At 44.4% G+C, this 16,400-nt stretch overlaps 1 protein-coding gene across 5 annotated transcripts in view; it reads left to right on the forward strand.

The window, feature by feature from the left end:
* The window catches only part of LOC139559660 (FYVE and coiled-coil domain-containing protein 1-like), a 60,926-nt gene that overhangs the window by 29,748 nt on the left and 14,778 nt on the right, over window positions 1-16,400 (forward strand). For 4 of the 5 annotated variants that reach the window (XM_071375850.1, XM_071375851.1, XM_071375854.1 and 1 more), the window contains 4 exons: window positions 8,548-8,703; window positions 10,062-10,270; window positions 11,442-11,577; window positions 11,678-11,782. In XM_071375850.1, coding sequence (XP_071231951.1) covers window positions 8,548-8,703; window positions 10,062-10,270; window positions 11,442-11,577; window positions 11,678-11,782 — 606 coding nt within the window. The remainder of the gene's footprint in view (window positions 1-8,547; window positions 8,704-10,061; window positions 10,271-11,441; window positions 11,578-11,677; window positions 11,783-16,400) is intronic. The other variant, XM_071375853.1, reaches the window with a different exon arrangement.

Consider the following 16,400-nt stretch of genomic DNA (forward strand, 5'->3'; position numbering starts at 1 on the left):
CATCTACCTATGTTACACTTCCTGCATCTACCTATGTAACACTTCCTGCATCTGCCTATGTAACACTTCCTGTATCCACTTATGTAACACTTCCTGCATCTACCTATGTAACACTTCCTGCATCTACCTATGTAACACTTCCTGCATCTGCCTATGTTACACTTCCTGCATCTGCCTATGTAACACTTCCTGCATCTGCCTATGTAACACTTCCTGCATCCGCCTATGTAACACTTCCTGCATCTGCCTATGTAACACTTCCTGCATCTATCTATGTAACACTTCCTGCATCTGCCTATGTAACACTTCCTGCATCTGCCTATGTAACACTTCCTGCATCTGCCTATGTAACACTTCCTGCATCTACCTATGTAACACTTCCTGCATCTGCCTATGTAACACTTCCTGCATCTACCTATGTTACACTTCCTGCATCCGCCTATGTTACGCTTCCTGCATCTACCTTTGTAACACGTTCTGCATCTGCCTATGTAACACTTCCTGCATCTGCCAATTTAACACTTCCTGCATCCGCCTATGTAACACTTACTGCATCTACCTATGTAACACTTCCTGCATCTGCCCATGTAACACTTCCTGCATCTACCTATGTAACACTTCCTGTATCTGCCTATGTAACACTTCCTGCATCTGCCTATGTAACACTTCCTGCATCCACTTATGTAACACTTCCTGCATCTACCTATGTAACACTTCCTGCATCTACCTATGTAACACTTCCTGCATCTGCCTATGTAACACTTCCTGCATCTACCTATGTAACACTTCCTGCATCTACCTATGTAACACTTTCTGCATCTACCTATGTAACACTTCCTGCATCTACCTATGTAACACTTCCTGCATCTGCCTATGTAACACTTCCTGCATCCACTTATGTAACACTTCCTGCATCTACCTATGTAACACTTCCTGCATCTACCTATGTAACACTTCCTGCATCTACCTATGTAACACTTCCTGCATCTACCTATGTAACACTGCCTGCATCTACCTATGTAACACTTACTGCATCTACCTATGTAACACTTCCTGCATCTGCCTATGTAACACTTCCTGCATCTACCTATGTAACACTTCCTGTATCTGCCTATGTAACACTTCCTGCATCTGCCTATGTAACACTTTCTGCATCTGCCTATGTAACACTTCCTGCATCTGCCTATGTAACACTTTCTGCATCTGCCTATGTAACACTTCCTATATCCACCTATGTAACACTTTCTGCATCTACCTATGTAACACTTCCTGCATCTACCTATGTAACACTTACTGCATCTACCTATGTAACACTTCCTGCATCTGCCTATGTAACACTTTCTGCATCTGCCTATGTAACACTTCCTGCATCTGCCTATTTAACACTTCCTGCAGCCGCCTATGTAACACTTACTGCATCTACCTATGTAACACTTCCTGCATCTGCCCATGTAACACTTCCTGCATCTACCTATGTAACACTTCCTGTATCTACCTATGTAACACTTCCTGCATCTGCCTATGTAACACTTCCTGCATCCACTTATGTAACACTTCCTGCATCTACCTATGTAACACTTCCTGCATCTACCTATGTAACACTTCCTGCATCTACCTATGTAACACTTCCTGCATCTACCTTTGTAACACGTTCTGCATCTGCCTATGTAACACTTCCTGCATCTGCCTATGTAACACTTTCTGCATCTGCCTATGTAACACTTCCTGCATCCGCCTATGTAACACTTCCTGCATCTGCCTATGTAACACTTCCTGCATCTATCTATGTAACACTTCCTGCATCTGCCTATGTAACACTTCCTGCATCTGCCTATGTAACACTTCCTGCATCCGCCTATGTTACACTTCCTGCATCCGCCTATGTTACGCTTCCTGCATCTACCTTTGTAACACTTCCTGCATCTGCCAATTTAACACTTCCTGCATCCGCCTATGTAACACTTACTGCATCTACCTATGTAACACTTCCTGCATCTGCCCATGTAACACTTCCTGCATCTACCTATGTAACACTTCCTGTATCTGCCTATGTAACACTTACTGCATCTACCTATGTAACACTTCCTGCATCTGCCCATGTAACACTTCCTGCCTCTACCTATGTAACACTTCCTGCATCTGCCTATGTAACACTTCCTGCATCTGCCAATTTAACACTTCCTGCATCCGCCTATGTAACACTTACTGCATCTACCTATGTAACACTTCCTGCATCTGCCCATGTAACACTTCCTGCATCTACCTATGTAACACTTCCTGTATCTACCTATGTAACACTTCCTGCATCTGCCTATGTAACACTTCCTGCATCCACTTATGTAACACTTCCTGCATCTACCTATGTAACACTTCCTGCATCTACCTATGTAACACTTCCTGCATCTGCCTATGTAACACTTCCTGCATCTACCTATGTAACACTTCCTGCATCTACCTATGTAACACTTTCTGCACCTACCTATGTAACACTTCCTGCATCTACCTATGTAACACTTCCTGCATCTGCCTATGTAACACTTCCTGCATCCACTTATGTAACACTTCCTGCATCTACCTATGTAACACTTCCTGCATCTACCTATGTAACACTTACTGCATCTACCTATGTAACACTTCCTGCATCTGCCTATGTAACACTTTCTGCATCTGCCTATGTAACACTTCCTGCATCTGCCTATTTAACACTTCCTGCATCCGCCTATGTAACACTTACTGCATCTACCTATGTAACACTTCCTGCATCTGCCCATGTAACACTTCCTGCATCTACCTATGTAACACTTCCTGTATCTACCTATGTAACACTTCCTGCATCTGCCTATGTAACACTTCCTGCATCCACTTATGTAACACTTCCTGCATCTACCTATGTAACACTTCCTGCATCTACCTATGTAACACTTCCTGCATCTGCCTATGTAACACTTCCTGCATCTACCTATGTAACACTTCCTGCATCTACCTTTGTAACACGTTCTGCATCTGCCTATGTAACACTTCCTGCATCTGCCTATGTAACACTTTCTGCATCTGCCTATGTAACACTTCCTGCATCTGCCTATGTAACACTTTCTGCATCTGCCTATGTAACACTTCCTATATCCACCTATGTAACACTTTCTGCATCTACCTATGTAACACTTCCTGCATCTGCCCATGTAACACTTCCTGCATCTACCTATGTAACACTTCCTGTATCTACCTATGTAACACTTCCTGCATCTGCCTATGTAACACTTCCTGCATCCACTTATGTAACACTTCCTGCATCTACCTATGTAACACTTCCTGCATCTACCTATGTAACACTTCCTGCATCTACCTATGTAACACTTCCTGCATCTACCTTTGTAACACGTTCTGCATCTGCCTATGTAACACTTCCTGCATCTGCCAATTTAACACTTCCTGCATCCGCCTATGTAACACTTACTGCATCTACCTATGTAACACTTCCTGCATCTGCCCATGTAACACTTCCTGCATCTACCTATGTAACACTTCCTGCATCTGCCTATGTAACACTTCCTGCATCTGCCTATGTAATACTTCCTGCATCTACCTATGTAACACTTCCTGCATCTACCTATGTAACACTTCCTGCATCTACCTATGTAACACTTCCTGCATCTGCCTATGTAACACTTCCTGCATCCACTTATGTAATACTTCCTGCATCTACCTATGTAACACTTCCTGCATCTACCTATGTAACACTTCCTGCATCTACCTATGTAACACTTCCTGCATCTGCCTATGTAACACTTCCTGCATCTACCTATGTAACACTTCCTGTATCTGCCTATGTAACACTTCCTGCATCTGCCTATGTAACACTTTCTGCATCTGCCTATGTAACACTTCCTGCATCTGCCTATGTAACACTTTCTGCATCTGCCTATGTAACACTTCCTATATCCACCTATGTAACACTTTCTGCATCTGCCTATGTAACACTTCCTGCATCTGCCTATGTAACACTTTCTGCATCTGCCTATGTAACACTTCCTATATCCACCTATGTAACACTTTCTGCATCTACCTATGTAACACTTCCTGCATCTACCTATGTAACACTTACTGCATCTACCTATGTAACACTTCCTGCATCTACCTATGTAACACTTCCTGCATCTGCCTATGTTACACTTCCTGCATCTGCCTATGTAACACTTCCTGCATCTGCCTATGTAACACTTCCTGCATCCGCCTATGTAACACTTCCTGCATCTGCCTATGTAACACTTCCTGCATCTATCTATGTAACACTTCCTGCATCTGCCTATGTAACACTTCCTGCATCTACCTATGTAACACTTCCTGCATCTACCTATGTAACACTTCCTGCATCTACCTATGTAACACTTCCTGCATCTACCTATGTAACACTTCCTGCATCTGCCTATGTAACACTTCCTGCATCCACTTATGTAACACTTCCTGCATCTACCTATGTAACACTTCCTGCATCTGCCCATGTAACACTTCCTGCATCTACCTATGTAACACTTCCTGTATCTGCCTATGTAACACTTCCTGCATCTGCCTATGTAACACTTCCTGCATCCACTTATGTAACACTTCCTGCATCTACCTATGTAACACTTCCTGCATCTACCTATGTAACACTTCCTGCATCTGCCTATGTAACACTTCCTGCATCTACCTATGTAACACTTCCTGCATCTACCTATGTAACACTTCCTGCATCTACCTATGTAACACTTCCTGCATCTACCTATGTAACACTTCCTGCATCTGCCTATGTAACACTTCCTGCATCCACTTATGTAACACTTCCTGCATCTACCTATGTAACACTTCCTGCATCTACCTATGTAACACTTCCTGCATCTACCTATGTAACACTTCCTGCATCTACCTATGTAACACTGCCTGCATCTACCTATGTAACACTTACTGCATCTACCTATGTAACACTTCCTGCATCTGCCTATGTAACACTTCCTGCATCTACCTATGTAACACTTCCTGTATCTGCCTATGTAACACTTCCTGCATCTGCCTATGTAACACTTTCTGCATCTGCCTATGTAACACTTCCTGCATCTGCCTATGTAACACTTTCTGCATCTGCCTATGTAACACTTCCTATATCCACCTATGTAACACTTTCTGCATCTACCTATGTAACACTTCCTGCATCTACCTATGTAACACTTACTGCATCTACCTATGTAACACTTCCTGCATCTGCCTATGTTACACTTCCTGCATCTGCCTATGTTACACTTCCTGCATCTGCCTATGTAACACTTCCTGCATCCGCCTATGTAACACTTCCTGCATCTGCCTATGTAACACTTCCTGCATCTATCTATGTAACACTTCCTGCATCTGCCTATGTAACACTTCCTGCATCTGCCTATGTAACACTTCCTGCATCTGCCTATGTAACACTTCCTGCATCCGCCTATGTTACGCTTCCTGCATCTACCTTTGTAACACGTTCTGCATCTGCCTATGTAACACTTCCTGCATCTGCCTATGTAACACTTCCTGCATCTGCCTATGTAACACTTCCTGCATCTGCCTATGTTACACTTCCTGCATCCGCCTATGTTACGCGTCCTGCATCTACCTTTGTAACACGTTCTGCATCTGCCTATGTAACACTTCCTGCATCTGCCAATTTAACACTTCCTGCATCCGCCTATGTAACACTTCCTGCATCTACCTATGTAACACTTCCTGCATCTACCTATGTAACACTTCCTGCATCTGCCTATGTAACACTTCCTGCATCCACTTATGTAACACTTCCTGCATCTACCTATGTAACACTTCCTGCATCTACCTATGTAACACTTCCTGCATCTACCTATGTAACACTTCCTGCATCTACCTATGTAACACTTCCTGCATCTACCTATGTAACACTTCCTGCATCTACCTATGTAACACTTCCTGCATCTACCTATGTAACACTTACTGCAGCTGCCTATGTAACACTTCCTGCATCCGCCTATGTTACGCTTCCTGCATCTACCTTTGTAACACGTTCTGCATCTGCCTATGTAACACTTCCTGCATCTACCTATGTAACACTTCCTGCATCTACCTATGTAACACTTCCTGCATCTACCTATGTAACACTTCCTGCATCTACCTATGTAACACTTCCTGCATCTGCCTATGTAACACTTCCTGCATCCATTTATGTAACACTTCCTGCATCTACCTATGTAACACTTCCTGCATCTGCCTATGTAACACTTCCTGCATCTACCTATGTAACACTTCCTGCATCTACCTATGTAACACTTACTGCATCTACCTATGTAACACTTCCTGCATCTGCCCATGTAACACTTCCTGCATCTACCTATGTAACACTTCCTGCATCTGCCTATGTAACACTTCCTGCATCCACTTATGTAACACTTCCTGCATCTACCTATGTAACACTTCCTGCATCTACCTATGTAACACTTCCTGCATCTACCTATGTAACACTTCCTGCATCTACCTATGTAACACTTCCTGCATCTACCTATGTAACACTTACTGCATCTACCTATGTAACACTTCCTGCATCTGCCTATGTAACACTTCCTGCATCTACCTATGTAACACTTCCTGTATCTGCCTATGTAACACTTCCTGCATCTGCCTATGTAACACTTTCTGCATCTGCCTATGTAACACTTCCTGCATCTGCCTATGTAACACTTTCTGCATCTGCCTATGTAACACTTCCTATATCCGCCTATGTAACACGTTCTGCATCTACCTATGTAACACTTTCTGCATCTACCTATGTAACACTTCCTGCATCTACCTATGTAACACTTCCTGCATCTACCTATGTAACACTTCCTGCATCTACCTATGTAACACTTCCTGCATCTACCTATGTAACACTTCCTGCATCTACCTATGTAACACTTCCTGCATCTACCTATGTAACACTTACTGCATCTACCTATGTAACACTTCCTGCATCTGCCTATGTAACACGTTCTGCATCTACCTATGTAACACTTCCTGCATCTACCTATGTAACACTTCCTGCATCCGCCTATGTAACACATTCTGCATCTGCCTATGTAACACTTCCTATATCCGCCTATGTAACACGTTCTGCATCTACCTATGTAACACTTTCTGCATCTACCTATGTAACACTTCCTGCATCTACCTATGTAACACTTCCTGCATCTACCTATGTAACACTTCCTGCATCTACCTATGTAACACTTCCTGCATCTACCTATGTAACACTTCCTGCATCTACCTATGTAACACTTCCTGCATCTACCTATGTAACACTTACTGCATCTACCTATGTAACACTTCCTGCATCTGCCTATGTAACACGTTCTGCATCTACCTATGTAACACTTCCTGCATCCACCTATGTAACACTTCCTGCATCCGCCTATGTAACACATTCTGCATCTACCTATGTAACACTTCCCGCATCTGCCTATGTAACACTTCCTGCATCTGCCTATGTAACACTTTCTGCATCTGCCTATGTAACACTTCCTGCATCTACCTATGTAACACTTCCTGCATCTACCTATGTAACACTTCCTGCATCTGAGGTGACAGAGCTATTACAGCTGTGTTTGTCAGACCATGAGACATTCCCAAAAATCAGTCTTCTCACAAAATGGTCTGTGACGTTTGAATGGTACAAGCTATTATGAACCCTCTATGGAAATATGAGTCTCGCGAACACGATGGTGATCTCTGTTTTGCTCTTTGACCCCCACAAGCGTCTTGGAACTTGTCTGGAGTCGGTACAGCTGATCTGCCAACTTCTGTCTGTGTTGTCCGAACAGTTTGGGCTGCATACTAATACATAGATATATACAGTGGGAAGAACAAGTATTTGAGACACTGCCGATTTTGCAGGTTTTCCTACTTACAAAGCATGTAGAGGTCTGTAATTTTTATCATAGGTACACTTCAACTGTGAGAGACGGAATCTAAAACAAAAATCCAGAAAATCACATTGTATGTAGCAGCCTAGCTGTTGGCTCTTGGTTGTAGCCCATCCTCTCCTTTAACTTTTAATTCCATCTTCCCTTGATTAGATATCTCCTAACTTTTACCACACGGAGGCTCTAGAACTGTAACCTACTGCAGCTTTGACTCATGATTGGCCAACACCAAGCTACATGTGCTCCACTCTCATGAAAAGCAAGAGCAGCAGCATAAATTATAACGTTTCTCTCTGCTGCAGCAGTCGCGTTCGGATCTGTACGTGCCCTTCCGAAGAAGTCAGTTAAAATTAGCCATACCCGAGACCTGTGACAATCAGATCCGACCCAGACCTGTGACATTATTTAGAGTTTTGGATCCAGACCCAGTCGGGTCCCGGATCGGGTCTGGAGTATTCGGGTACCGGTGGACCCGTGAAGATCCGTGTATGGCTATGGGTGTATCGAACTGTGTCTTTCCAGGGAGACGGATGGATTGTGACAGACATGTGCATGCATGCCTGGTGTGTGTGTATTAACCCGCGTGTGTATTAACCCGTGTGTGTATTTCCAGGGAGAAGGATGCCTTGTGGCAGAAGTCTGATGCTCTGGAGTTTGAGCAGAAGTTGAGAGCGGAAGAGCAGACAAAGAGAGATACCTGCAGCAATACCTTCCACTGTCTCTCCTGCAGCAGTCCATTCAGCTGGTGGCTTCACAGACACACCTGCAGGTACGTCTCACAGTCTCTCCTGCAGCAGTCCATTCAGCTGGTGGCTTCACAGACACACCTGCAGGTACGTCTCACTGTCTCTCCTGCAGCAGTCCATTCAGCTGGTGGCTTCACAGACACACCTGCAGGTACGTCTCACTGTCTCTCCTGCAGCAGTCCATTCAGCTGGTGGCTTCACAGACACACCTGCAGGTACGTCTCACTGTCTCTCCTGCAGCAGTCCATTCAGCTGGTGGCTTCACAGACACACCTGCAGGTACGTCTCACTGTCTCTCCTGCAGCAGTCCATTCAGCTGGTGGCTTCACAGACACACCTGCAGGTACGTCTCACTGTCTCTCCTGCAGCAGTCCATTCAGCTGGTGTCAGGTACGTCTCACTGTCTCTCCTGCAGCAGTCCATTCAGCTGGTGTCAGGTACCTTCCACTGTCTCTCCTGCAGCAGTCCATTCAGCTGGTGGCTTCACAGACACACCTGCAGGTACGTCTCACAGTCTCTCCTGCAGCAGTCCATTCAGCTGGTGGCTTCACAGACACACCTGCAGGTACGTCTCACTGTCTCTCCTGCAGCAGTCCATTCAGCTGGTGGCTTCACAGACACACCTGCAGGTACGTCTCACTGTCTCTCCTGCAGCAGTCCATTCAGCTGGTGGCTTCACAGACACACCTGCAGGTACGTCTCACTGTCTCTCCTGCAGCAGTCCATTCAGCTGGTGTCAGGTACCTCCCACTGTCTCTCCTGCAGCAGTCCATTCAGCTGGTGGCTTCACAGACACACCTGCAGGTACGTCTCACTGTCTCTCCTGCAGCAGTCCATTCAGCTGGTGGCTTCACAGACACACCTGCAGGTACGTCTCACTGTCTCTCCTGCAGCAGTCCATTCAGCTGGTGTCAGGTACGTCTCACTGTCTCTCCTGCAGCAGTCCATTCAGCTGGTGTCAGGTACCTCCCACTGTCTCTCCTGCAGCAGTCCATTCAGCTGGTGGCTTCACAGACACACCTGCAGGTACGTCTCACTGTCTCTCCTGCAGCAGTCCATTCAGCTGGTGTCAGGTACCTCCCACTGTCTCTCCTGCAGCAGTCCATTCAACTGGTGGCTTCACAGACACACCTGCAGGTACGTCTCACTGTCTCTCCTGCAGCAGTCCATTCAACTGGTGGCTTCACAGACACACCTGCAGGTACGTCTCACTGTCTCTCCTGCAGCAGTCCATTCAACTGGTGGCTTCACAGACACACCTGCAGGTACCTCTCACTGTCTCTCCTGCAGCAGTCCATTCAGCTGGTGGCTTCACAGACACACCTGCAGGTACGTCTCACTGTCTCATTGTCTCTCTCTGTTCTGACTGTATTCTCCCTAGACTGTGTGGCCATGGGTTCTGCTACTACTGCTGCAGTAACACAGTCAGCCTGATGGAGGGGGGCGCCAGAGAGCGCTGCTGCTCAGTCTGCTACAGCCAGCACAGTGCTGTGGTAGAGCGCCATCCTCAGGAAGATACCTGTACTGCACCACACACACCCTTTAACCCTCTGCCCCAACCTGGCAGAACCATGCAACACAGCAACACAGGTGAGACCACAGACACACTCAGATACACACTCTTAAATTAGACGGATGGTTACACAAACATTATTTCATACTCACTCACTCTCACCCGTTTCAATTTAAGGGCTTTATTGGCATGGGAAACATATGTTTAGTGAAATAGATAATACAAATTAACAGTAAATATTACACTCACAGAAGTTCCAAAAGAATAAAGACATTACAAATGTAATATTATGTCTATATACAGTGTTGTAACGATGTGCAAATAGTTAAAGTACAAAAGGGAAAATAAATCAACATAAATATGGGTTGTATTTACAATGGTGTTTGTTCTTCACTGGTTGCCCTTTTCTTGTGGCAACAGGTCACACATCTTGCTGCTGTTATGGCACACTGTGGTATTTCACCCAGTAGATATGGGAGTTTATCAAAATTGGCTTAGTTTTCTAATTCTTTGTGGATCTGTGTAATCTGAGGGAAATATGTGTCTCTAATATGGTCATACATTTGGCAGGAGGTGAGGAAGTGCAGCTCAGTTTCCACCTCATTTTGTGGGCAGTGTGCACATAGCCTGTCTTCTCTTGAGAGCCATGTCTGCCTACGGTGGCCTTTCTCAATAGCAAGGCTATGCTCACTGAGTCTGTACATAGTCAAAGCTTTCCTTAAGTTTGGGTCAGTCACAGTGGTCAGGTTTTCTGCCACTGTGTACTCTCTGTTTAGGGCCAAATAGCATTCTAGTTTGTCAAGTATTTATAATTTTGTTTTCTCATGATTTGGTTGGGTCTAATTGTGTTGCTGTCCTGGGGCTCTGTGGGGTGTGTTTGTGTTTGTGAACAGAGCCCCAGGACCAGCTTGCTTATGGGTTATTCTCTAGGTTCATCTCTCTGTAGGTGATGGCTTTGTTATGGTTGTAGAATTTAATGGCTCTTATCTGGATTTTGATAATTAGTGGGTATCAGTCTAATTCTGCTCTGCATGCATTATTTGGTGTTCTACGTTGTACACGGAGGATATTTTTGCAGAATTCTGCATGCAGTCTCAATTTGGTGTTTGCCCATTTTGTGAGTTCTTGGTTGGTGAGCGGACCCCAGACCTCACAACCGTAAAGGGCAATGGGTTCTATAACTGAAGTATTTTTTAGCCAGATCCTAATTGGTCTAATGTTATGTTCCTTTTGATCACGCTCTCTCAGACCCGGCTGTGCCAAGGGCAGATGACGGTGCATATGACATCATAACAGAGGAGGAAGTAAATGGTGTTTCCAACAGTGACTCTCTCTCCTTCACTACCTGCTCTCCTCACACCAACCCCCAGGGGGCAGCAGAGCTGTGAGTACACACACACACATACACATTCAGAACCCATGCCTGATGCTATTTTTGACACTGTGTGTGTTTGTTTGTTTGTTTGTTTGTTTGTTTTGCCCAGCAACAGTGGTGCCAGTACAGCAGACACCACATCAGAGGACCTACCTGACCAGACTGGAGCTGTTCAGGATGCAGAGATCTGTCTGCTGAGGAGTGGAGAACTCACGTGAGTCAGACCAGCATTCACCATGACTACCATGGCCAGAATGACCACCATGGCCAGAATGACCACCATGGCCAGAATGACCACCATGGCCAGAATGACTACCATGGCCAGAATGACTACCATGGCCAGAATGACCAACATTCACCATGACTACCATGGCCAGAATGACTACCATGGCCAGAATGACCACCATGGCCAGAATGACTACCTTAGCCAGAATGGACAGAATTACAGTACCAGTCAAAAGTTTGGACACACCTACTCATTCAAGGGTTATTTATATATATTTTTTACTATGTTCTACATTGTAGAATAATAGTGAAGACATCAAAATTATGAAATAACACATATGGAATCATGTAGTAACCAAAAAAGTGTTTAAACAACATTCTTCAAAGTAGCCACCATTTACCTTGATAACTGTTTGGCACACTTTTGGCTTCACCTGGAATGCTTTTCCAACAGTCTTGAAGGAGTTCCCACATATACTGAGCGCCTGTTGGCTGCTTTTCCTTCACTCTGCGGTCCAACTCATCCCAAACCATCTCACTTGGGTTGAGGTTGGGTGATTGTGGAGGCCAGGTCATCTGATGCAGCACTCCATCACTCTCCTTATTGGTCAAATAGCCCTTACACAGCCTGGAGGGGTGTTGGGTCATTGTCCTGCTGAAGAACAAATGATAGTCCCACTAAGCGCAAACCAGATGGGATGGCGTATTGCTGCAGAATGCTGTGGTAGCCATGCTGATTAAGTGTGCCTTGAATTGTTAATAAATCGCAGACAGTGTTACCAGCAAAGCAACCCCACACCATCACACCTCCTCCTTGCTTCACAGTGGGAACCACACATGCGGAGATCATCCGTTCACCTACTCTGCTTCTCACAAAGACACAACGATTGGAACCAAAAATCTCAAATTTGGCCTCATCAGACCAAAGGACAGATTTCCACCGGTCTAATGTCCATTGCTGAGTATGTGTGTCCAAACGTTTGACTGGTACTGTACATAGCTAGGCTATGGCTATACTGTACTTAACGACCTCCACCTAATAATTATCATAAAAAACAAACCTCATTACCATCACAAACTAAAATGTCACTGACCCTTTAAGATATAAAACAGCTCTTTACCAAACTGGCTTTTCAAAGACGACTAGAAATGTAAACATTTTGTGCTCTTGTAGGAAGCAACCACTCCCCCCACAATACTACTATACTAGAGCACATTCTGGCACTCTAGATTCAATTTACGAACACACCCATAGTATAAACCAGCCTTTAGTCTTGAAGTCTTTGGTTGTTTAGTACATGGCCTCACATGTGAATCCTTAAAGAGATGGCTAAAGCTTAAGATGATGTGAATGATGCTGAATGGGTGTAGACAAAGAGCTCTCCAGTAGGTACCAACACATTCATGGACCATTTTCACAAAGGTGAGGTTACAAATGTATCAACTTTGAAAGCAGAATTACTTTCATTGTTCCTTAACTGATATACCACTTTCTAGATCGGAGTGTCTACTTTTATCCAATGTAAAAAATAAAATAAAACATTTCAAATTTTGCGACATAAGATCGGCCTGGTCGGTCACAAATGTGCACAGGTGGCTACATGCAGCTCTCGCTTTGATCTCAAACAAGCGCATCTAGTCGTGACCGCTCATACTGTCAACACAGTCCAGTTCAAAGTTAATGGCACAGATCCATATATGACAATGGCTATTTGCATATAGGCCTACTGCAGCTCTGATTGGTTATCGTGCACCTGTCTGTGTAGAATGTTGTTGTGCCTGTCAATGCAATTGAATCCTACTCCAATGTCCTCTGCCTACAAGAAAATATCTTGCACAGTTAGTTTTGCATACTCAGTTTGCATAGTTTGTTTTGTTTCGGTATGTTACATTGAAAGTGCCTAATATTGTGTTGATTTGAGCACAATTCACACAGTAGAGCAACACGTTGATACTGTCAAAGGAGAAAACTGTAGAATCTTGAGTGAAGTTCAATCTCGTGCTTCTCTGCATGGGCTGATATTTCTTCTGCGTGGCAGTCTGAGGGGAGGGAACGTTGAGGGGAGGGAACGTTGAGGGGAGGGAACGTTGAGGGGAGGGAACGTTGAGGGGAGGGCACGTTGAGGGGAGGGAACGTTGAGGGGAGGGCACGTTGAGGGGAGGGCACGTTGAGGGGAGGGAACGTTGAGGGGAGGGCACGTTGAGGGGAGGGAACGTTGAGGGGAGGGAACGTTGAGGGGAGGGCACGTTGAGGGGAGGGAACGTTGAGGGGAGGGAACATTGAGGGGAGGGAACATTGCTTAGCAGGCATGTGTGTTATGTTTAACATACTATTAAAATAGTACTCACTTATAGGAGTGGCTAATTATTTACAAGTTGTTAGCTATCCCATAAACCCATCGTCGAAACCACATTTTCATCTTCTTCTGTGGTTTGGAAACTTCCTGTTCTTTGACTGACGAAGACACAGAGTTTGGAAAAATTCAAAGTATACAGCATTCATGTTGAAACGGAGCCTTCAACCGCAAGGGGGTGATGCGATTCCACTCTGTTGTGGAATTGCAACAAATGAGTGACATCTGGCGCAACGTAACAGAGTGATGATGGGTAATGTGAATAAGGTATTTGATTACTATGTATGACCAGAACCAGATCCATAAAGATTTGGTCAAAAGAAGGGGAAAGACGTAGTGTCATTTGAGACGAAAACAAGCCCATCTTTCTGGCTGTCCCTGGAGTTATCTTTCTGCAGCTTCTTTTTTCTCTCATCTTTGCCTCTGGCTGGGAATCTGGCTGGGAATCTGGCTGGGAATCTGGCTGGGGATCTGGCTGGGAATCTGGCTGTGAATCTAGCTGGGAATCTGGCTGGGAATCTGGCTGGGAATCTGGCTGGGAATCTGGCTGGGAATCTAGCTGTGAATCTGGCTGCATGTACTGGCTGGGAATCTGGCTGGGAATCTGGCTGTGAATCTAGCTGGGAATCTGGCTGGGAATCTGGCTGTGAATCTGGCTGTGAATCTGGCTGAGAATCTGGCTGTGAATCTAGCTGGGAATCTGGCTGGGAATCTGGCTGTGAATCTAGCTGTGAATCTGGCTGTGAATCTAGCTGTGAATCTGGCTGGGAATCTGGCTGTGAATCTAGCTGTGAATCTGGCTGTGAATCTAGCTGGGAATCTGGCTGCATGTACTGGCTGAACTTCTTATGGAGCGGGATCGATATGACAACAGCCAGTGAAAGTACAGGGCGCCAAATTCAAACAACAGAAATCTCATAATTAAAATTCCTCAAGCATACAAGTATTTCACACCATTTCAAAGATACACTTCTTGTTAATCCCACCACAGTGTCCGATTTCAAAAAGGCTTTTCGGCGAAAGCACCACAAACGATTATGTTAGGTCACTGCAAAATCACAGAAAAACACAGCCATTTTTCCAGCCAAAAAGAGGAGTCACAAAAATCAGAAAAAGAGAGAGAATTAATCACTAACCTTTGATGATCTTCATCAGATGACACTCATAGGACTTCATGTTACACAATACATGTATGTTTTGTTCGGTAAAGTTCATATTTATATCAAAGAATCTCAGAATACTCGCGTTATGTTCAGTGGTTCCAAAAACATCCGGTGATTTTGCAGAGAGCCACATCAATTTACAGAAATACTCATTATAAATGTTGATGAATATACAAGTGTTATGCATGGAACTTTAGATACACTTCTCCTTAATGCAACCGCTGTGTCAGATTTCAAAAAAGCTTTACGGAAAAAAGCAAACCATGCAATAATCTGAGTACGGCTCTCAGAGCCCAAACAAGACAAAAAGATATCCACCATATTGGAGTCAACAGAAGTCAGAAATAACATTATAAACATTCACTTACCTTTGATGATCTTCATCAGAATGCACTCCCATGAATCCCAGTTCCACAATAAATGTTTGTTTTGTTCGATAATGTCCATAATTTATGTCCAAATTCCTCCTTGTCATTCGCGCGTTCAGTACACAATCTAAACTCACGACGCGCGGGCAGGTCCAGGCAAAAGTTCAGACGAAAAGTCATATTACAGTCCGTAGAAACATGTCAGACGAAGTATACTATCAATCTTTAGGATGTTTTTAACATAAATCTTCAATAATGTTCCAACCGGAGAATTCCTTTGTCTTCAGAAATGCGATGGAACAGAGCTCGCTCTCGCATGAATGCGCATGGTCAGCATGTTCAGCTCATGGCAGACCTTACTCATTCCCGTCTCATTCACTTCACAGTAGAAGCATCAGACAAGGTTCTAAAGACTGTTGACATCTAGTGGAAGCCTTGGGAAGTGCAACATGACCAATATCCCACTATCTTCAATAGGGAATGAGTTGAAAAACGATCAACCTCAGATTTCCCACTTCCTGGTTGGATTTTTTCTCAGGTTTTTGCCTGCCATATGAGTTCTGTTATACTCACAGACATCATTCAAACAGTTTTAGAAACTTCAGAGTGTTTTCCATCCAAATACACTAATAATATGGATATATTAGCAACTGGGACTGAGTAGCAGGCAGTTTACTCTGGGCACCTCTGGCCACTTTATTCATCCAAGCTACTCAATACTG

The sequence above is a fragment of the Salvelinus alpinus genome, chromosome 30 (assembly GCF_045679555.1).
Source record: "Salvelinus alpinus chromosome 30, SLU_Salpinus.1, whole genome shotgun sequence".
NCBI lineage: Eukaryota > Metazoa > Chordata > Actinopteri > Salmoniformes > Salmonidae > Salvelinus > Salvelinus alpinus.